This window comes from Aegilops tauschii, chromosome 3 (assembly GCF_002575655.3).
Source record: "Aegilops tauschii subsp. strangulata cultivar AL8/78 chromosome 3, Aet v6.0, whole genome shotgun sequence".
Classification (NCBI taxonomy): Eukaryota; Viridiplantae; Streptophyta; class Magnoliopsida; order Poales; family Poaceae; genus Aegilops; species Aegilops tauschii.
The window spans coordinates 267929757-267950141 of NC_053037.3; the positions used below are offsets into that span (position 1 = coordinate 267929757).

The following is a 20385-nucleotide window of genomic DNA, read 5'->3' on the forward strand; positions in this document are numbered from 1 at the left end:
AGAGGACGTCACGGGCCTCCAGCCCTGATAGTGCAATGATGCTTTAGCAGGAGAAATTCATGCCCTGATACAGGTCATGGTGTTGGCATTAAAACATAGTGAAGGCCCGATCATTCTCCAATCAGACTCCTCCGAGGCGTTGGCGATGCTTTCCGGTGAGGGCTTGGATCGTTCAGTAGATGGTCCACTTGTTGCTGAGTTTATTCTACGTAAGTTTAAGCGAAGCATGATTAAAATAGGGTAGCGGATCGACGCCAATACACTCGCAATTAATTTAACACTGTTGTATGGCTACATAGATGACCACCATGTTTGAACCAGAGTCGGAAGGAGAACATGCTTGGAGGATGAGCAGGGGAAGTAAGTTGACACTCAGAACATTGTTTTACGGAAAAACTAACGCCCACACGTGTGGCGTTTGCACATCGCCCACACGCCTCCATCACCATTCATTTTGCCACGTATGAACAGATGACATGAGCAGAAATATTTTTGGTTTTCAGCTTAAAAATGTTTTATCTCCTAATTAAAAAAGCGAATTAAAAATCCGTTTTCACCATTAAATCCGTCATGACGAGATCTTCAAAACTAGAACCCATGTTGATATGTTTCGACAAAAAAAAATTGCCCAAAAGTTGCCATGATGTTACACTGTAGTTGCCATAGTGCTTAAACTAAAGTTGCCATGTGGCAATTTTAGTTTCTAGATCATGGCAATTTTAGTTTTTCGATGATGGCAATTCCAGTACTTTGACAATGAAAATATTTTTTTTGTATGAACCATGGCAATTTTAAATGCATGTATCATGCCAATTTTAATTTATGGTGCATGGCAAGTCTAGTTTCTTAATTCCCCGTTTTATAATATGTCAAAATTTACTTTTAAATATAGAAGAAAATAGCTGAAATATATCATGGCAACTTCAGTGTAAACATCATGGCAATTCATGTGCAATAGACACGGCAACTTTTACCAAAGAAATTTCGTCGAAATATATTGATACAAGATCTAGCTTCGAAGATCTCGTCGCGAAGGATTTAATGGTAAAAACGGATCTTCAATCGGATTTTTCATTTAAGAGATAAAACATTTTAAAAATAGAAAATCCAAAAAGATTTTCACATGCATGCATGCGATGACATGGCGTAGTCTGTGTGCTATAGGGCGTGTGGGCGAGTTTGACTCCCACCACACGTGTGGGCGTTAGCGTTGTCCTTGTTTTAATCACAATGAACAAAAAAAACTTGCTGACATGTATTTACCGATTATAAAGGAAGTTTCTTATGATATCTATTCAAATTGCACAAATAAGCAGATGTTTTTTAAGTATAACGTCTCAAATTTATTAACCCAATAAAGTGGGCATCGGTAAAAGCTAACAATTTACAATATGCTCATGACTGATTGGGTCGTAGTCATCAAATAGATCAAATTACAACATGAGAATGCAATCTCCTGTACAATGAAAATCTGAATCCTATGCTGAATGACTGTGTATGTCTGTTGCTCCAGAAGCTGTACCCAGCTTGTTCCATGAAACCTTGCAGCGCAGATTTCATATATAATCCTTACTGAAAGAAGCTTCTAACCTTTTTATATTCAACCAAAAGAAAAATGGATCAGTTAGTTTTACAGGAATAGTGTGTGCAAAATATTTAGTCAGAATTTTATTTTATTTTTTGAAAAGGAGGACCACCCCCGGCCTCTGCATCAATCGATGCATGCAGCCATATTATTAAATTAAAATGTAACAAAGTCATGAGGTCCAAAGAAGCTCATAAAAGTCAGAATTATGTTGGGAGTAGAAAAGGTTACCTGTTCCAAAGTTAAGAACATTATCACATTCCATGACCCAACTCGACAAAAGTTTGCAATAAACCCCTTGTAGAAAGCAGCAAGTCCCTGCAGAAAAGCAGGGTCTTTGGTCAGTATGGATGTATTGTAGTGATGATTTTCTGCAAAGCACCTAGTAACATGGCACTACACTTTCTAAATTATTGCAGAATAAAGCATATTCCTCCAGCACAAGCATTTGCACCATCCAAAACCAGATCAACAATAAAAAGAGGTATAGTTGGTAGAACCACGAGTTGCTGGCATTCACACAGGCGTATGTTATGCCTATTTATAGAAAATGATTACTGAGACGGCATGCCATTTCATCAATTTTCGCTAAATGTGGTATGCCACATCATGAAACTCTAGCGTGCCATATCATCAAAACTGCTAGCAACTGTGGCCTGAATGGGACAGAAACGGAAGTTTGGGGGTAGACTAACCAACGAAATTTTCCTAGTACACAACTGCTGCTTTGGAATTACCTTTAGAAAGGAGGCGCTTGCCCGGCTTTAGCGAACTGAATCAAGCGTTTACAACAAAAAGTAGTACAAAACAAATAAAGCGGTTCGATACAGACCCGAAAGCAAAGCTTTGGAATGGCCAAAGAGACACGTTTCTTTTCCTTCCTAGCTTTCCCAATGTCTCTCTCTCTCTCTCTCTCTCTCTCTCTCTCTCTCTCTCTCTCTCTCTCTCTCTCTCTCTCTCTCTGTCGTAGCTCTAAAATTCCGCAGTGATCTTAACAAAATCTAGGCTAAACTCAAACTACAATACATCGGCATGTTTTTTTACTTCGAAAAGGAGGGGCTTACCCCCGGCCTCTGCATCAAGCGATGCATACAGCCATCTTTATTAATTATTCAACACAGTCCGACAAAGTAGATGCATGGATCAACCCAAAGCCACCTTCCTGGCGACCTCAATCGCTACACCTACAAGTCTCATGGAGTGCCCTGGAGCATCCACGCATACCATCTAATCCGGTGGCCACCCCAGGCTGCCTTGAGCCGAGAGCACCAACCGGTGTAGCGGACCCTCAACACACACGGAAAAGTCCGCCGCCGCCATCTTCCACCGTCCCATCTTCAGGAAAGATCAATGCATATGCCTTGCCAAGCCCAACTGCCGTCGAAGCCACCACGACACCAGACAGCGCCACCATCCTGCACGCGTCCATCGCTGAGACCCACTGTTGTCGGCATGTCAGATGCCACGCCGCTCCACCGCTGTAGTCGTCCACTGGTCCCTCTAGCCAATGAACCCCTACAAGAATGATGCCCCCAACGAGGGAATGACACTTAAGCGCCGCCATCATTCGATCGACTGATCAAGGGTTTCCCCCGAAGGTAGCGGAATGAGGTGGGAGCTCCACCTCGATGATGCCTTCAAGAAGGAAACGGCGCCTGGCCATCACCGGCTCCGGCCACCAGCCGAAGACGGTTTTCACCTGGATCTGTCCCACGAGAATCCAACCGCTATCTTGTGCACCGGCCAGACCACCTTCAAAGCCCCAGATCAGGCCGCCCAGATCCGGCGACCAGCCACTACCGGAGTGCACCACCACTGGAGCCTGGGAGGAGGGCCGCCACCCCACTTCGCCCAACCGCGTGAGCCGCCAGGAAAGATCCCGCTTTTGCTCGTCACCGTCACTAATCTAATCCAATTCGGAGCACCAGATCACCGGCGTAGTTCCGCCTTGGACAGGGGCACCACCACGCCATGCCGCTGCAGGCTGCCTAAGCTTCACTCTCCACCACCGACCAGGGCCACCGCCCTCGGATCCAGGCCGGACCTCGCCGCCGCTACCGGCCACGCCCAGCCCCACCCCATCATCTGGCTGATCTCCACCCGTGCCACCACAAGCCCCGCCGTCGCGCCGCCATGGACCAAGGGAGAGGCCGCTTCCCGCGGATCCAGCGCCCTCGCCGCCGTTCGATCCGAGAGAAGGAGGAGCAGCCCTCCACCGCTGCCGGCCAACGCACGGGCTTTGCCGGCGCCGACCCTAGACGGCAACGGAGGGGGGGGAGGGGAGTCCTTGGGGCGCTGGCAGCTAGGGTTGGCGCCTCTCGTGTCGAGGGACCAGAGGCAGGGGCGACGCGAGAGGGACGAGAGGTTTGGAATGTGATAATAAGCATTAGAAAAAAGCTGGCAGAAAAAATAGCCATGCACATGTTTCCTGATTAAGCTGCAAAATGCAGTCAAGCATAAGTCATCATCTTCAAATAATCCAGCAAACAGGTAGTCAGCAATAAAACGACATTTATCTCCTGGATACATCAACAACCATTACGCATGTTGAGCAAACCAACCAGGCACCCATGGAAGGGAAAAACTCAATAACCTAACAAGGTGATGACTATCTATCTGACACAAAATATCAACTATATTGCCGTTTCTTATTTGAGTAAGGATGATATAGTATATTAAGGGCAGATGTTGACATATTTGATACATACAGATATGGGCTTCACAAGTGGAAAATGAATTATTATTTTGTTCGCTAAGTGTTTGGATATTGGTGATAGAACATCAAAAGTTATCTTCTATAAAGTTCTTAGAAATTTGGAGGTATAAAACAGCACAATACTGAAAACAATGGAAATTGTTCATCATACATCATTTTTTAATGTCTTGGCGAAACAATCAAATGTACTTCTGTATGTTGAATCGCCCATCATTCTTGATTTCACCTACAAAGGACTCATGCGGTTAAAATTATGTGAAAACTAGACCATTCGTTAATATAGAAGACAAGGGAAATAGTGAGGTATAAAGCTTTTGCAGACAATACCACATCCACTGGAGATCCAATGCAAACAGCAAAAATACCGGCACCGAGTCCAGCTAAAAGATGAGTATAAACATTATCTGTAAACCCAGGAAGACCTAGAAACATCTGCACACAAAGAAAAATGTGATGAAAGTATAATTAAATACAGGATCGAAAGATGAGGGAGAATGAAGAGGCACCTGTTTAAATTGGTCGTAGCTGGCCAACTCGGCGGCATTAATCAAAGCATTTCGTGCCATATTAGGACCAAGGCCAGTCCACAAAGCTCCGATACCTTCCTAGAAAAATAACAAGCTTACAGACCATGGGCGAGAGAAATAATTTTGTAACCTTTTACTGGTCGTTGTCACGATGAATCGTAGCAGCAACCTGTCTGACTATGGTGGCATACGCATTAAGGGCTCCAGAATAGTGCCTCTTGACGGCAGTAGATTTTCCATCTGCTTGCAATCTCACTTTGACAAGATCAGTTGGATTTGCGACAGCAATCGCTATGACACCTATACACACATAGTTAATTCGTTCAGTGTGTGTTTCGTCATCCACATTAACCTGGCATGGCCCTTTACAATGGACCAGGGTAGTGTGGCAATGTTATGAGAAAAGTAGAGTTTTTCCAGTGAAGAGAGGCTGGAAATGCTTACCAGTTGTAAGAGCGGCAAGAATCTTGTTCATTAAAGTGGCATCACCTACAAACACAAATAAGGCTTTGACCTGCAATGCGCAGAAAGAGCAATCCTGTCAGGCAATTGGTCGCTCTGAACTGAAGAAGGGAAATGCACTGCAACTGCAAGGTGAAATGGGAGCAGCACAGACAGGCTCATACAAGCCGACACGGAGGCCGCCATAGAGGCACTGGCGATGAAAGCCAGGGATGATGCCCTTCCAAAGTGCGGTGACGCCTTCCTCCCTTGCAATCGACATCATTGTGCCCAGCATTCCTACTGTACCTGCAGGCCCAGCAGCTGTTTTCTTTTGCAGCTGAAGACGCACCTTGGCTGTGTCCAGAGGAATGGTGCACACCTGATGGAATCAATCACAACAACAATCTCAAGTATTATGATCATAACGAGTCTGAGACTCTGAGTAATCATCATATAATATCCAGGTAAGGAGAGGTAAGGCAACAAAGAAACCCTAGGCCTAGCTATAGCTCTAGTTTAGTGCAGCAGCTCAGCTGATGAAAATGGAATGGTTCTCTAGTCTCTCCTACTCGGGTCTTGTTGCTTGTTTTTTATGGCACGAGAAACAGACTAATATACCACTAGTATATGTACTACACTGGTATGGTATGGAGGCTGGAAATGTTATCCAAAAAGCTTCCCTTCTATCACGGGGTGCATTAGCAAGATCGAGCAGGCATTCATCCCAATCCCCAATACAAGCGATATGCTAGGCAGCGGCACAGCCAGGATAGAGCAAGAGAGACTGCAATCCTGTGGTGTACCTCAGCGAAGCAGGAGGCGATGGCGCTGCTGATGAAGACGGCGGCGAAGGAAGAGGCCGTCGCCATTTTATCCCCGGGGAAGCGGCGGCGGCTGTGGTTCGGTCGATGGCGAGCAGAGGGAAAGAAGGGTAGAAGCAAGCTCCGAGTAGGCTGCTGATCTAGTCCATATTTAAGATCTAGATTCAGATCTCAGCGTCTTTCTTGTTTCCAGGCTTCGTCGGCTGCTCAGGCCTGGGCTGTTACAGTAAACTCTATCAAATGATTCATATCTGCAGTCTCTGAAATCGTTTTGTAGATTGTAGAAGTTGTACGTCATTAGCTAGCACCAAACAATAGTTGGAGCCCCCGCCCTAGCCCTAGGGCTGGGCATATAACCTGAAAACCGATGTACCGAACCAAAATAACCGGCATCGAAGTCGAATACACCGAAACCGAAAATTTCGGTAGTACAATCGGTTTGCATGTCTGGAAAACCGAAGTTAGTTCGATAAATTCGGGTTTAGCCCTCGGTCGAACTGACCCAACACCCAGTAAAAAGAAGGCCTGGCCCATACGCGCCTACTGCTATCCCTATGGGCCTACCCTAATCCCCCGCAGCCGCATGCGTAACGAGTATACCGAGGTAGCGAGCGAGCCGTGCGCCGACTAACCTCTGCAATTAAATTCACCGCCTCCTCGCTTCCCGCATGGAGTTTTTTTTATTAAGATAATTCCGGCATTGAGTTTAATGGTCGATGCTTCCTGGTCTTTCCAATGCTGAGCATGTGAATTGGCGTGGAGGCTAGTACTATCTTTTAGCAGGCAAGCACGCAGTGCTACAGGGTGTACACCGGTACAGACACTGAGTACTGTCAGTACGGCCACAATGATTCCTGCTGCTGCTCGCTTTTTTTATTATATAAGTATATATATCGGTGCCATTGGGTCACAACCGATGACCGGACCGATTTTTCGGTGCAACGGAACCTCGGTTTCACAATTTTTTATTGACAGACCGGTCGGTGATTTCTCAAAACCGAATTGTTGCAGAAACTGAAGAACCACACCGATCAGTTCAGGGAACCGAACGCCCAACCCTACCTAGCCCCTCTAGCCCTCTTCCTCCTCCCTCCCCTCCTCGCCACCACCCAAGAGGCCACCGGTGTCCCCTCGTGGCTACCGATGAAGGTGGCGGCGAGGTTTTTGCTGCCCTGCGTCAATTCGGGGACTTTCGGGGAGTTCTGAAAACCGGGGCGGCAGCCCTGGGTGCGAAGGCCTCGTCGACCTCTTCCGGCGGGTGGCACTGCGGATGTTGGTAGCCCAACCGATCGCACGGGAGGCAGTGGCTCATCGATGTGTGGTATGCTTCGCGGCTGCGCCAAATCTGGATCCCACCGCTCCATCTCAGCTCCATCCGTCCTTGCCGGGTGCGGATCCGGCCGCCTCCGGGTCGCCAGATCGGGCTGGCTTCTGGGCGTGGTGGGGAAGGACTAGGATGGGGAAAACCCTAGTCGACCTCAACCTAGACGGTGGCTCCTACCGTTCTCCCTCCTGAGAGGCGCTCAATTCCTCCCCCGCCCCCAATCTCGGGAGAAAACCCTGGCCACAAGTGGCTGGACGACGACGGTGCCCCAACGTCGTGATCTTCTTGAACATGTCGCCTTAGGATGGGTGGAGGTTGTGGATCTGCTTCGAGTTGTCAGGGTCGACGGGGGTTGTGTGTTTCCTGTTGGGCGTGTGAAAGGATCGAGAAGAGGTGTCTAGAGGGGGGTGATTAGACCATCAACAAAGAAAATTAGCAGTTTTTAATTTCTTTAAGTTAAGGTGGAGTTTTAGCACAAGTTCAAACATTCATAATACATTTCAAGCAAGCATGGCAAGAGTATCTGAGCAGCGGAAAGTAAAGCATGCAACTTGCAAGAATGTAAAGGGATGGGATTGGAGTGTGCAAACGCAATTAGAGACAAGGAGATTTTTGGCGTGGTTCCGATAGGTGGTGCTATCGTACATCCACGTTGGTGGAGACTTCAACCCATGAAGGGTAACGGTTGCGCGAGTCCATGGAGGGCTCCACCCATGAAGGGTCCACGAAGAAGCAACCTTGTCTATCCCACCATGGCCATCGCCCACGAAGGACTTGCCTCACTAGGGTAGATCTTCATGAAGTAGGCAATCTCCTTGCCCATACAAACTCCTTGGTTCAACTCCACAATCTTGACGGAGGCTCCCATGTGACACTAACCAATCTAGGAGACACCACTCTCCAAAAGGTAATAGATGGTGTGTTGATGATGAACTCATTGCTCTTGTGCTTCAAATGATAGTCTCCCCAACACTCAACTCTCTCTCACAGATTTGGATATGGTGGAAAGATGATTTGAGTGGAAAGCAACTTGGGGAAGGCTAGAGATCAAGATTCTTGTGGTTGGATTGGAATGTCTTGATCTCAACACATGAGTAGGTGGTTCTCTCTCAGAAAATGAATGCTGGAAGTCTAGGCACGTTCTGATGGCTCTCCCCACGAATGAAGGATGGGTGGAGGGGTATATATAGCCTCCACACAAAATCTAGCCGTTACACACAATTTACCAAACTCGGTGGGACCGAATAGTGAAACTCGGTAAGACCGATATGGTTCAAAATGTGAACGTTAGAGTTTTCGGTGGGACCGACATGATCAACTCGGTGGGACCGATGTGCTAGGGTTAGGGTAAAATCTCAACTCGGTTTGACCGATTACACAAACTCGATGAGACCGATTTTGGTAATGAGCAAACAGAGAGTTGGTCAAGCAAACTCGGTGGGACCGACTGCATATCTCGGTGGGACTGAAATGATTGCAATAGGCAACAGAGAGTTTGCAAGCCCATCTCGGTGAGACCGAGATCCCATCGGTGAGACCGAACTGATTAGGGTTTCTAGCAGTGGCTATGTCAAGTGAACTCGGTGGTGCCGGATAGATCAAATCGGTGGGGCCGAGTTTGACTTTAGGTTTAGGACATATGTGGAATTGAGAAAGTGGTTGAGGGCTTCTGGAGCATATCACTAAGCATTTTGAGCAAGCAAGCCATTAAGCAACACCTCATCCCCTTTTAATAGTATTGGCTTTTCCTATGGACTCAATGTGATCTTGGATCACTAAAATGAAAATGTAGAGTCTTGAGCTTTTTGCGCTTTTGCCAATCTTCTGTCCTTAGCATCCCGAAGGGGTTCCACATCCTCTTGTCCATGCCATGCCTTTGCTGGACTCTCTGAAATATACTAGATAAAAGTATTAGTCCAACAAGAGATATGTTGACATTAATTACCAAAATCACCCAGGGAGCACTTGTGCTTTCAGCGTCGGTGCTCGTGGATGTGAGGTTGCCTTTTCGCTTCCGTTGTTGCAGTTCTTGTTGGGAAACATAGTAGAAAACAGAACAATTCGCGCCTACGCACACCCAAGATCAATATGAAGATTCATAACTGATAGGCGCAAAGGTGTCCCGATGTTTCTGTTGGGGATATAACTATTGGGTATGACCCGCCCAGGAGGGGCCGGGTCATACCACTGGCGACTTATCAATGAAGCTGGCGGGTCATAGCAAGCCTATTGACGGCCCAAGACCCAAAGGCGACTTGAGGCCCAAGGGGATGAACCGCCACATGTGTAACTTGTATTGTAAGGCAAGCTAGTTAGTCACCGAGCCGGACACGTTGTGTATGAGCCGGACGGGACTCTGTAAGTCATCGGGCATCAACCTGTGTATCTAAAGGGGTGACCCGGCGGCGGGTTAACTCAAGAAACAAGAGATCGAGAACTAGGTCAAGTGTATTCGCTCCCTGGTAATCGAAACCCAAGCAATACAATCCCAAACTGGAGTAGGCCTTTACCTCCACCGCGAGGGGCTGAACCAGTATAAACTTTCTATGTCCTTTGTCCCGATTAACCCCTTTAAGCTAACCTAGTTGCGATGGCTCCACGACTAAGTCCTCTCGCTAGGACATCTGCCGTGTCAAGTCCACGACAGTTGGCGCCCACTGATGTCTACTACACAACCTTCTTCTTGTAGACGTTGTTGGGCCTCCAAGTGCAGAGGTTTGTAGGACAGTAGCAAATTTCCCTCAAGTGGATGACCTAAGGTTTATCAATCCGTGGGAGGCATAGGATGAAGATGGTCTCTCTCAAGCAACCCTGCAACCAAATAACAAAGATCTCTTGTGTCCCCAACACACCCAATACAATGGTAAATTGTATAGGTGCACTAGTTCGGCGAAGAGATGGTGATACAAGTGCAATATGGATGGTAGATATAGGTTTTTGTAATCTGAAAATATAAAAACAGCAAGGTAACTAATGATAAAAGTGAGCACAAACGGTATTGCAATGCTAGGAAACAAGGCCTAGGGTTCATACTTTCACTAGTGCAAGTTCTCTCAACAACAATAACATAACTGGATCATATAACTATCCCTCAACATGCAACAAAGAGTCACTCCAAAGTCACTAATAGCGGAGAACAAACGAAGAGATTATTGTAGGGTACGAAACCACCTCAAAGTTATCCTTTTTGATCGATCTATTCAAGAGTCCATAGTAAAATAACACGAAGCTATTCTTTCCGTTCGATCTATCATAGAGTTCATACTAGAATAACACCTTAAGACACAAATCAACCAAAACCCTAATGTCACCTCAAGTATCCGTGGGTATGATTATACGATATGCATCACACAATCTCGGATTCATCTATTCAAACCAACACAAAGTACTTCAAAGAGTGCCCCAAAGTTTCTATCAGAGAGTCAAGACGAAAACGTGTGCCAACCCCTATGCATAAGTTCACAAGGTCACTGAACCCGCAAGTTGATCACCAAAACATACATCAAGTGGATCACGTGATATCCCATTGTCACCACAGATAAGCACATGCAAGACATACATCAAGTGTTCTCAAATCCTTAAAGACTCAATCCGATAAGATAACTTCAAAGGGAAAACTCTATCCATTACAAGAGAGTAGAGGGGGAGAAACATCATAAGATCCAACTATAATAACAAAGCTCGCGATACATCAAGATCGTACCACCTCAAGAACACGAGAGAGAGAGAGATCAAACACATAGCTACTGGTACATACCCTCAGCCCCGAGGGTGAACTACTCCGTCCTCGTCATGGAGAGCGCCGGGATGATGAAGATGGCCACTGGTGAGGGATTCCCCCCTCCGGCAGGGTGCCGGAACGGGTCTAGATTGGTTTTCGGTGGCTACAGAGGCTTGCGGCGGCGGAACTCCCGATCTATTGTGTTCCCCGATGTTTTTAGGGTATATGGACATATATAGGTGAAATAAGTCGGTCAGGGGAGCCACGAGGGGCCCACGAGGGTGGGGGCATGCCCGGGGGGCAGGCGCGCCTCCCTGCCTCGTGGCCACCTTGTTGCTTCCCTGACGTACACTCCAAGTCTCCTAGATTGCTTCCGTTCCAAAAATAACTCTCCCGAAGGTTTCATTCCGTTTGGACTCCGTTTGATATTCCTTTTCTTCGAAACACTGAAACAAGGGAAAAACAGGAACTGGCACTGGGCTCTGGGTTAATAGGTTCGTCCCAAAAATATTATAAAAGTGTAAAATAAAGCCCATAAACATCCAAAACAGATAATATAATAGCATGGAACAATCAAAAATTATAGATACGTTGGAGACGTATCAGCATCCCCAAGCTTAATTCCTGCTCGTCCTCGAGTAGGTAAATGATAAAAACAGAATTTTTGATGTGGAATGCTACCTAACATATTTATCCATGTAATCTTCTTTATTGTGGCAAGAATATTCAGATCCATAAGATTCAAAACAAAAGTTTAATATTGACATGAAAACAATAATACTTCAAGCATACTAACAAAGCAATCATGTCTTCTCAAAATAGCATGGCCAAAGAAAGTTATCCCTACAAAATCATATAGTCTGGCTATGCTCTATCTTCACCACACAAAATATTTAAATCATGCACAACCCCGATGACAAGCCAAGCAATTGTTTCATACTTTTGATGTTCTCAAACTTTCAATCTTCACGCAATACATGAGCGTGAGCCATGGACATAGCACTATAGGTGGAATAGAATGGTGGTTGTGGAGAAGACAAAAAGGAGAAGATAGTCTCACATTAACTAGGCGTATCAACGGGCTATGGAGATGCCCATCAATAGATATCAATGTGAGTGAGTAGGGATTGCCATGCAACGGATCCACTAGAGCTATAAGTGTATGAAATCTCAACAATGGAACTAAGTGGGTGTGCTTCCAACTTGCTTGCTCACGAAGACCTAGGGCAATTTGAGGAAGCCCATCATTGGAATATACAAGCCAAGTTCTATAATGTAAAATTCCCACTAGTATATGAAAGTGACAACATAGGAGACTCTCTATCATGAGGATCATGGTGCTACTTTGAAGCACAAGTGTGGTAAAAGGATAGTAGCATTGCCCCTTCTCTCTTTTTCTCTCATTTTTTGGGCCCTCTCCTTTTTTTGTGGCCTCTTTTTTCTCCCTTTTTTTATTTTTCGTCCAGAGTCTCATCCCGACTTGTGGGGGAATCATAGTCTCCATCATCCTTTCCTCACTTGGGACAATGCTCTAATAATGATGATCATCACACTTTTATTTACTTACAACTCAAGAATTACAACTCGATACTTAGAACAAGATATGACTCTATATGAATGCCTCTGGCGGTGTACCGGGATGTGCAATGACTCATGAGTGACATGTATGAAGATAATGAACGGTGGCTTTGCCATAAATACGATGTCAACTACATGATCATGCAAAGCAATATGACAATGATGGAGCGTGTCATAATAAACGGAACGGTGGAAAGTTGCATGGCAATATATCTCGGAATGGCTATGGAAATGCCATAATAGGTAGGTATGGTGGCTGTTTTGAGGAAGGTATATGGTGGATGTATGATACCGGCGAAAGGTGCACGGTATTAGAGAGGCTAGCAATGGTGGAAGGGTGAGAGTGCGTATAATCCATGGACTCAACATTAGTCATAAAGAACTCATATACTTATTGCAAAAATCTATTAGTTATCGAAACGAAGTAATACACACATGCTCCTAGGGGGATAGATTGGTAGGAAAAGACCATCGCTCGTCCCCGACCGCCACTCATAAGGAGGACAATCAATAAATAAATCATGCTCCGACTTCATCACATAACGGTTCACCATACGTGCATGCTACGGGAATCACAAACTTTAACACAAGTATTTCTCAAATTCACAACTACTCCACTAGCATGACTCTAATATCACCATCTTCATATCTCAAAACAATCATCAAGTATCAAACTTCTCATAGTATTCAATGCACTTTATATGAAAGTTTTTGTTTTTATTATACCCATCTTGGATGCCCATCATATTAGGACTAAATTCATAACCAAAGCAAATTACCATGCTGTTTAGGACTCTCAAAATAATATAAGTGAAGCACGAGAGTTCATCTATTTCTTCAAAATAAAACCACCATTGTGCTCTAAAAGATATAAGTGAAGCACTAGAGCAAACGACAAACTACTCCGAAAGATATAAGTGAAGATCAATGAGTAGTTTAATAATTATGCAACTATGTGAAGACTCTCTAACATTTTATAATTTCAGATCTTGGTACTTTATTCAAACAGCAAGCAAAACAAAAGAAAATAAAATGACGCTCCAAGCAAAACACATATCATGTGGTGAATAAAAATATAGCTCCAAGTAAAGTTACCGATGAACGAAGACGAAAGAGGGGATGCCATCCGGGGCATCCCCAAGCTTAGGCTCTTGGTTGTCCTTGAATATTACCTTGGGGTGCCTTGGGCATCCCCAAGCTTAGGCTCTTGCCACTCCTTATTCCATAGTCCATCGAATCTTTACCCAAAACTTGAAAACTTCACAACACAAAACTCAACAGAAAATCTCGTGAGCTCCGTTAGCGAAAGAAAACAAAACACCACTCAAGGTACTGTAATGAACTCATTATTTATTTTTATTGGTGTTAAATCTACTTTATTCCAACTTCTCTATGGTTTATAAACTATTTTACTAGCCATAGATTCATCAAAATAAGCAAACAACACACGAAAAACAGAATCTGTCAAAAACAGAACAATCTGTAGTAATCTGTAACTAACGCAAACTTCTGGAACTCAAAAAATTCTACCAAAATAGGAAGACCTAGATAATTTGATTATTGATCTGCTGCAATTGGAATCAGTATTTTATCACGTTCTGGTGATTTTAAACAATTGTTTTCGTGAACAGAAAGTTTCCGGAATTTTCAGCAAGATCAAATAACTATCATCCAAGAAGATCCTATAGGAACTCATGCACCGTTAAGTCTGCCTTGTGACAAAAGGAGTGGAGCTCTGGGTATTTATGCTGAAGAATATTATGGCCCCAATTATCCTACCAGAAGCAAATTGTATTGCCTCTCCCAACTGATCCTTTAGTCCAAAGCTTGAAGAGAGGCAGCAACTTGAGAATCCCTTTCCACCAAAAGGAGCCGACTGGTCTGGGGGTGAGAGTACCATTGGGATAGTACGAGTCCCAGATAAGATTCACCCAGGGCAAGTTTGCATGGTTTAAGAATTTGTGGATATGTTTCATCAGGAGACACTTATTATGAATGGAGATGTCCAACACACCAAGACCTCCCTGAGTTTTGGGAAGACACACTTTCTCCCAGGCAATTAGAGCAGGCCCTCGTCCCTCTGTACCATATTTTCTCCAAAAGCACAGTCTGAGAAATTTATTGATTTGATCAACAATGCCAACAGGCAGAGACAGAGTGCTCATGAAAAAGATTGGTAGGCTTGTGAAGACAGATTTGATGAGCGTGAGCTTATCCCCATATGAAAGCAAAGTGGAACATCCAGCAAGTCTTCTATCAATTCTCTTGACGATGGGGGCAAAATCTTGTAGCTTTGGTTTATGCAGACTGAGAGGAAGACCCAGGTATGTGAGAGGCAGACTGCCAATAGTACACCCCAAAGTGTTGGCCAGAATTTGCATCTTGTGGTCTGGAGTGTTAATTGCAATCATGGCAGATTTGTCAAAGTTTATCCTGAGGCCAGTGTAGGCAGTGAAGTGCAGCAGAAGATTTTTGAGCTACTCTAGCTGAAATTTACAAGCAGGCATAATTAGGACTGTGTCATCAGCATATTGGATGACAGGAAAATCAGGACAGGGGTGTTGTTCAAGAGGTTTTGAAATGAGGCCTTCCACCATGGCTTTATTTAGTATAGACTGAAGTAAATCAGCAGCAAGCACAAACAACAGGGGTGAGAAAGGGTCTCCTTGTCTGACGCCTCTTTTGTAGAGAAACTGTTTACCAGGCACACCATTCAGAAGCACTGAGGAGCTCTCCACCAGTTCCAAGAGCTACAGTATATTCTTCAAAATACTCAACTTTCTGACAGTCATGATAGCTGGAGCTACTCCTGGGGATCTGCCTTTTCCTCCATCAAATTATACAAATGCTTGACTGAGACTGACCACAACCCTCCTGTAATCTTCAGAAAGATCTGGAAAAATGCAGCTATCCTACGTTATAAGATTTTCCTCTGGCTCATCTTGCACGACAGGGTTAACTCTAGGGGTCTCTTAAAGAGGAAATCATTTCATCTGCCTTCTTATGATTGTGAGACTTGTCATCTCAGAACTGAAGAATCAACCCTACATCTGTTTTGGGACTGTGATTTCGCTCATGACTGTTGGATCTCTGTACTCGGGCAGAGGAAAATAGGCATCTCAATTTTTGATGAAATAGTCTTACTCTCTGAAGCCTTTCCTTCAAGCATTGCCATGGAGATATTGTGTAACATCCCAAATTTTCAATTTGGAATGTTATACATTAGATCATCATTGCATAGCATATTTTATTGCATTTTGGCAAATCCTCGAAATCCTAAGCAACTCAGGACCCTAGGAGAGAGTTGGGGATTTTCCCGGTTTTCATATTTGATTTTTTTATCAAATAATGAAACGAGGGTTTTGGTTTTAATTATTTTTCTCTCCGGAAAATATTTCATATTAAAATAAATGAGAGGAGAAAATATGACTTCTTTGAAATAATTGAAATATTGGAGGAAAAATATTAAAATCAAATATTTGATTTTATTCGGATTTTATTTGCAATTTTATTTGCATTAGAAAAATTTCACGTTTTCAAAACTGCATTTTTGGGCCAAGAAAATGTTCATCTCGTTCTAATTATTTTAATTAGACGGTGAAAATTTATTTTGGCATTTTTAGATTTTTATTTATTTTTCTAGGAATTTTTTTAGGTTTGGCGGAATTATTTAAAAAAAATCCCGCGAGCGCCGACTGGGCCGAAGCCCAGCCGAGCGGCCCAGCCCAGCTCCCCGTCGTCTCTGAGCTGGAGACGTCCGCGCCGCCGCTCGAGTCCCGATCGACGCCGCCTCCTGCCGCCTTGCCCCTCCCCCACGGCAGCCCCCCACCTATATATACCCCGCACCCCGCCGCCTCCCTCACCCCGTCCCACCCCGACCGAAGCCCGCCGGAGCCGCCCGACGCCGGAGCCTGAAGCCGCCGACGCCGAAGACGCCGAACGCCGCCGCCCGTCGCCACCCGCCGCCTCCCCGCACCCCGCCGCACCCCTAGAAGCCCCGCCGGAGCCCGTCCCGCCCGCCGGAGTAACCTCGCCGGAGGTAACCGAAGCCGCCGCCGTCGAGTCCGTTTTTTTTAAAACCGTTTCGGTTTATTTTTTTAGAAACCCTAGGTTTATTTTTTTAGATCGGTTTTTTTCTTTGGTTTAGTTAGTTAGTGAACGTTCGCCGGTCCGTTCGTTTTAACGAACGTGTTCACCGTTTAGTTGCTGTTAACGAACATCCGTTCGATTAACTGTTCGTCAGTTTTCTTTTTCGTCGGATTATTCGCGATTATTCCAGATCGTGATTTCTGATCTGTTTTTCGTTTTAGTTTTACTTTTCGCTCGTTTATCGGAATCAGGCGATTCAAGCGCCTAGAGTTTCGTCTCGAAATTCTCTTTCGGTTTAACCAACTCAAACAAGTTTGTGCTACTATAAAATTTGACTTAGATCCAGATTAGTAAACGAAGCCTGTTTCTTTTGCCGTTTGACTTTCGTTGCTTCGTTCGATTTGATTCTTTTTGCAAAACCAGAGTTCTTAAGTTGAACTTTCTGGTTAGATCTTTTACTTGAGTTTTACCTGTGCAATAGATGAGTGCTTATTGTATGCTTGTTTGTTTGCGATAGAGTACCCGGAGTGCGCCGCTTGCTACTTCGAATCTCTAAGTTTCACGGATCATCAGCAAGGCAAGTAACACTTTGATCATACCTCTTTACTACCCAGTTTTATTGCATTAGACCAATCCTCAAACATTGCATGATTAGGATCTAATTAAATTGTGGGTATTGGGAAGTAGATGAGGTAGTACCTATTGCCCTGTTTATTATCGAACCCTTGGGAGTTACTTCTACGTTTGCTCATGTTGCTATGCTATGCTAGTAGACGTGGATTGGGTTTGAATGTATCCATGACAGATGTGAGATTGTTAAATTAATGGTTTACTTAAGGTGGCAACTAAAACACACATCTGGGTGGATTGAGGCACCTGGGTATCCCAGTGATTGCCTGTTTTTCTTTGGACCGCCACCCAGGTTCAAAGGGATCATGAGATTATTCATGCTAGAAACTTCCGTGTGCAGCCGCAAGCTATTATGGGCTCTAGCATAGTTGAGTAGGTTGTGTGAGCTCTTGAAGAGGTAGACTAGCAGATGTAGGGGATGTAGGTGGTACTGTCTACCCGGAGTAGAGAGTTAACGCTTCTGAAAGACTGTGTCTCGGTCATCCGTTTCTCAAACACCATGAAGTGCGAGAATCCCAACGGAGGAGATCGAGTCTTGTGGGGAAAAGTGCACAAACCTCTGCAGAGTGTATAAACTAATCATGGTTAGCCGTGTCCCCGGTTATGGACATCTTGAGTATCTAGTACTTGGATTATCATGTGAATCTCATCATGTTACTTTAATTAATTTTGTTGGGTTAATGATGATACTTAATTGGGATTGAGATGCTGTCAACCATCTCAATGTTTAACAACCACCATGATAGTTAAATAAAATTTATTCCTTTGCAGTAGGGAAAAATTGGCTTTTTGCAAAACTGTAACCATAGAGCTTAACACCAGCCATATATGCATGTAGTATAGCATTATTCTGTCCATTACTCTCTCTGTGTTATTTTGCCAGCATATTCCATGTGCTGACCCGTTTTCGGGCTGCAACGTTTCATGTTGCAGACTTTTCAGACGACGAGTAAGGTGCCTTAGGTCATGGTCTTATACTCAGTGATGCCGTTGGAGTTGATGGACTCACTTATCTTCCAAATCTTCCGCTGTTAACGTTTTAGACGGCCTTAAGCCATATTTGTCATACTTATTTCTCTCTTGAGATACTCGTTGTAATAAGTGTGTGATTGCTACTCTGTTATAAATCCTCCAAGTACTGTGCGTGTCAGCATTACTGATCCAGGGATGACACTGGTGCACGGTAGATCAGACTGTTTGAGGTCTGGTCGCTACATATTGATCATGGGCTGTTGGCACATTTGGATGCAGCGCAATGGGAAATTTTTTAATGCTCAGGCCCCTTCCATTCAGGCATGGAGAAGGGCTCTTAAGGCCGACCTCTTGCTTCTGCAACATCGTATCAAGGACAAGTTTAAACCGCTCCTTGTCAATTGGACTGATCAGTTTCTCAATTAGTTGATATGTTGCCTTCCGGGTTCCATAAAACTGGGGTTGGCTGAATGCCGTGTATATTTGTACTTATTTTACTTTATTAATATAATTATACCGTAGAACGATTGTTCTACAGTTTTGGCTTAAAAAAAGAAGATCCTATAGGTCTTACTTGGCACAAACACTAACTAAAATATAAAACCACATCTAACCAGAGGCTAGATGATTTATTTATTACTAAACAGGAACAAAAAGCAAGGAACCAAAATAAAATTGGGTTGCCTCCCAACAAGCGCTAACGTTTAACGCCCCTAGCTAGGCATGATAATTTCAATGATGCTCACATAAAAGATAAGAATTAAAACATAAAGCGAGCATCATGAAGAATACGACTAGCACATTTAAGTCTAACCCACTTCCTATGCATAGGGATTTTATGAGCAAACAACTTATGGGAACAATAATCAACTAGCATAGGAAGGCAAAACAAGCATAACTTCAAGATTTTAAGAACATAGAGAGGAAACTTGATATTATTGCAATTCCTACAAGCATATATTCCTCCCTCATAATAATTTTCAGTAGCATCATGAATGAATTCAACAATATAACCAGCACCTAAAGCATTCTTTTCATGATCTACAAGCATAGAAAATTTACTACTCTCCACATAAGCAAACTTCTTCTCATTCAAAATAGTAGTGGGAGAAAACTCAACAAAACAACTATCATGTGATTGAAAATTAAGATCAAGATGACAAGTTTCATGGTTATCATTATTCTTTATAGCATACGTGTCATCACAATAATCATCATAGATAGGAGGCATGCTTTCATCATAGTAAATTTGCTCATCAAAGCTTGGGGGACAAAAAATATCATCTTCATCAAACATTGCATCCCCAAGCTTGTGGCTTTGCATATCATTAGCATCATGGGTATTCACAGAGTTCATACTAACAACATTGCAATCATGCTCATCATTCAAAGATTTAGTGCCAACCATTTAAATGCATTCTTCTTCTAACACTTTGGCATAATTTTCCTTTCCATCATACTCACGAAAGATATTAAAAAGATGAAGCGTATGAGGCAAAATCAATTCCATTTTTTGTAGTTTTCTTTTATAGACTAAACTAGTGATAAAACAAGAAACTAAAAGATTCGATTGCAAGATCTAAAGATATACCTTCAAGCACTCACCTCCCCGGAAACGGCGCCAGAAAAGAGCTTGATGTCTACTACACAACCTTCTTCTTGTAGACGTTGTTGGGCCTCCAAGTGCAGAGGTTTGTAGGACAGTAGCAAATTTCCCTCAAGTGGATGACCTAAGGTTTATCAATCCGTGGGAGGTGTAGGATGAAGATGGTCTCTCTCAAGCAACCCTGCAACCAAATAACAAAGAGTCTCTTGTGTCCCCAACACACCAAATACAATGGTAAATTGTATAGGTGCACTAGTTCGGCGAAGAGATGGTGATACAAGTGCAATATGGATGGTAGATATAGGTTTTTGTAATCTGAAAATATAAAATCAGCAAGGTAACTAATGATAAAAGTGAGCACAAACGGTATTG

General features: G+C 43.9%; 1 protein-coding gene across 1 annotated transcript; it reads right to left on the reverse strand.

Moving 5' to 3' along the window:
* Positions 1–1319: 1319 nt before the first annotated feature.
* Positions 1320–6366, reverse strand: LOC109782113 (mitochondrial uncoupling protein 1). Its single transcript, XM_020340704.3, has 9 exons — positions 6076–6366; positions 5445–5651; positions 5273–5342; positions 4998–5128; positions 4808–4906; positions 4629–4733; positions 4453–4527; positions 1817–1903; positions 1320–1590 (listed from the first exon to the last, which is right to left on the reverse strand). Exons 1-9 carry the CDS (start codon positions 6139–6141, stop codon positions 1570–1572), a joined length of 861 nt encoding a protein of 286 aa, XP_020196293.1. The 5' UTR covers positions 6142–6366; the 3' UTR covers positions 1320–1569.
* Positions 6367–20385: the final 14019 nt, after the last annotated feature.